Source organism: Neopelma chrysocephalum, unplaced genomic scaffold (genome assembly GCF_003984885.1).
Source record: "Neopelma chrysocephalum unplaced genomic scaffold, ASM398488v2 Primary Assembly neopelma1_60, whole genome shotgun sequence".
In the NCBI taxonomy this organism is placed as follows: Eukaryota; Metazoa; Chordata; class Aves; order Passeriformes; family Pipridae; genus Neopelma; species Neopelma chrysocephalum.
Window position 1 is genome coordinate 15,937,969 of NW_020897715.1, and position 3,257 is coordinate 15,941,225.

General features: G+C 40.9%; 1 protein-coding gene across 3 annotated transcripts in view; it reads right to left on the minus strand.

The window, feature by feature from the left end:
• Nucleotides 1-377: 377 nt before the first annotated feature.
• Nucleotides 378-3,257, minus strand: part of GDAP2 (ganglioside induced differentiation associated protein 2) — a 22,777-nt gene continuing 19,897 nt past the window's right edge. For all 3 annotated transcript variants that reach the window (XM_027681305.1, XM_027681307.1, XM_027681308.1), the window contains exons 13-14: nucleotides 2,093-2,236; nucleotides 378-1,161 (exon numbers count right to left, since the gene is read on the minus strand). In XM_027681305.1, the coding sequence (XP_027537106.1) occupies nucleotides 1,114-1,161; nucleotides 2,093-2,236 (192 nt within the window). In that variant the 3' untranslated portion in view covers nucleotides 378-1,113. The remainder of the gene's footprint in view (nucleotides 1,162-2,092; nucleotides 2,237-3,257) is intronic.

A 3,257-nucleotide genomic window follows, 5' to 3' on the forward strand; every position in this document is an offset into this window, starting at 1 on the left:
CAGTAGTGCTGTGAGTCGTTCCATCAGGGATTCCATCCTTCTGTACTTGGGACACCCACACCAATTATGTTTTACAAGGGAGCCTTCTCTCTCCTCTTTTAGCTTTCCATGGGCAGGCTGAAACACTTTTCACCTCCAAGTCAAGTAACCTGTGGCTAAGCTCTCTTGCATGTATCACGTCCGTCACAAATCAGCGAGTGTCAGTGTAACAGCAAATAAAAGGGACTATGACACCGCTAATAAGCAATCTCTGCCACCAGAGGTTTGGGTTGGAGACTCCATTTCCCCCTCCCCTCCATACACAGTTTAGGCAGATGGCATTCACTTACCATACAAACACACCTGGCCGTGTCAAAGGAGAACATAAACGGCTATAGTTAGAGAAAAGAAACCACAAATGCTTTTCAATTTTATTCTTACTGGGAGGGTAGTGGCATCCTGACATGTCACATCATCCAATGAAAACTGACAGGGACTTTTTCAAGGCTCCTAGCTCACCTAGCAGTTATGGTACTAAGTCTTGGAGTAATCTTGGCTTGGCTGTAGTACTTTGTTCAGCCTGCAGACATGGCATTCCCAATTCCAGATAGTTTCGCTGGGTCAAGACTAAAGTAATCAGTACTAACAGAAAGGGAAAGTAATGAGATGTGAAACATAGACCATATGATGAGTGATGTGTCAGGCTGGTACTACACAATATTTGTACAGACCAGTCAGAAATGGGTATTACAAACAGAGCTGGAAAATAGTCATAGTTAAAAACACGATTGAATGCTTTGAATGGGTTTCCCAGAAAAGAGGAAATCTGTACAGAAAAATAATGTAACAGGTTCAAAAAACAACAACAACAACCAACCAAACAAAAAATGCCTCTAGTGATCTTTAAATCAGCTTTTCCATTGGATAAATATATTTGAAATAGTTGTACAGTTCACAGTGGCATAAAGTTCTCTGATTGCTTGAGTGCTTGAAAATATCTCATCAGTAAAAAAATACCAGAGCTGGGGAAGGAAAACCCTCTCTCTGAATTCTGTACATGGGCAAATGCACAGGTTTTGGCAGGCATCAGGTCATTGGATCCATGGGAAACTGGCATCATCACAGGACTGTAGATCACAAGTCAGGGGATGGAGGATAAGAAGAGTAGTAAGGCCCATTTTCCTGCAATGAGAATAGAATAAGTAGTTGAACAAAAGTCTTCTCCAATACACTTTGGTGCAATAATGGTGACAAAGAGGCAGAAATAATTAGGTACTCATGGCTTTGTCTTTCATAAGCTAGTGACTGCCACAATTCACCCAAGAGAGGACTGTGCTGGTAAACAGGCAGAAATAGGCCTTAGTTTTGCCTCAGTTTTGAGCAAAAAGCACAAGTTAAACTTTTGCCATGAAACCAAAGCTGTGATACAAGGGAGCCATGAATGCTGGCATAGCCAATAACTTAAGACAAAACTGCTAATGTACACACACAGGTCTGGCTATTGCTTTATAGTTATATCACATCCTCTTTGGAATGATTTTGCCAATGCAAACCATATTCATTCCACCATTTGGTCAGAGACCTGGGGTAGAGAGGGGAAGAGGTGGAGGGTTCAACACAAAGGCAGGGCATCCTTCTATGGTTCCATTTTTCCCAGGTGGTTTTTTTTTTTTCCTTTTCCTGCATGCTTGTTAATATGTGGGACGGAGAAGATGAAACACAGATACTAATTCTTTTTTCCAGTCAATGTAAGGAATATGGCAGGTATGTAACACGAATATTATATTATCCACAGACTCTTAGTGTGTTATGTTACAGTCCTTGGCTGAGGAAAGGAACTCTGCCTCTTATGCACATAGAAGACTGCTTTAATGGGAAAGTATCCTGCTTCTTAGCCAAGGCCCCTGCTTGGGCTGATGTAGACGAAAAAATAAGAGAATCAATCATTACTCACAGAATAACAATTAGACTCTCCAGGAACCTTCCCCCTGTCTTCTCCCCATTCTTACAATGTGGAAGTCAGTCCTTTGAAGGCTCTCACAGAGCAGAATGGGAGAGCACAAGAGCTGCACTTAGGAGCATAGACTCATGTTGGCCACATGCAATCACTTACCCTGGCATCATACTCGAGGACAAAAGGGGGGAGATCGATCTGTTCTGGGGGTATGGCTGCAAATAACTGCTGAAGGCTTTCCACATAGTGGATTTTGTCCTTTAGCCCTGAGACTGTAAAGGTTGTGAAAAACCATGCTGAAACCTGAAAATAAATCCCAACAAAAACAAATTAACATGGTGCTGTTTCAAAACCTTCAAGATCAAAATAACACTCCATTGTTAAACAGGCTTGAGTTAAACTTGAAACACTAATTTCATCCCAATAACACAACTAGGTCAGGAAGTATGCACCACTTGACTGCTAGTAAGCACCGTATTCTGAGCTTTCAAGCTAGTGTTTTCTGCCCAGCTGCCAGTTTAAGGTCCCTTTCTATTGTTCAAGAGTGACAGCTATTCTGCTATTTGACTTCAAAAACCCATCAGTATAGTGGCATGTTTTCACTTCCAGTTTAGCCAGCTTTTTGACTCTGTCAGAAGCATTTTCAACCCTTTACATTCAAGTTTTCACAGAAAGGCAATGAGAGGGAGAGAAAGCTGTTCAGCTGTTCAAATGTTCTATTGAAATCTCCCTTCTTCTTTGGATTGGCTGAGTGAGTGTGTCCTTTTGTTTTATCACCTTTTTTATCAAAGTCTTATCAATTTACCTCTACGAGAATAAGCCTAACTTATTCTACAAGATTTTACTTTAAGTATTCACACCTCTCTCTCTTTTGGATATAAATAGGATATGGGATTTTTGTTTTGCAAAGACCACTAAGACATCACTGATACTTCTAAAACTTATTAAATATTCCTGTTTAGATTGACTGCATGAACTTTACCATTTCAACCTACCTCCTCCAAAATTAAGCACTGTATTACTTCTTGTTTATTTTTTATCTTGTCTTTTCCAGGCAGAATGAAGGGAAAGAAAAAAACTGCTCCATAGGTTACAAATGCTCCTATTAGGGACTACTCACATGGTCCTAGGCGCCCAGCTCTTGCTGACCCATCTTGAGCAGAGGGGGCTGGACCAAGGGACCTCCCTTACAACCTTGACCATTCTGCCACTCTGTTGGATAGTTTAGTTTGAGTGCAGTAAGTTAACAGAAAAGAAGCAAAACCACAAGAAAAGCCTTGAGGGAAAGCAAGAGTTTAAAATAAACCAAAACGTTAGGTCAATA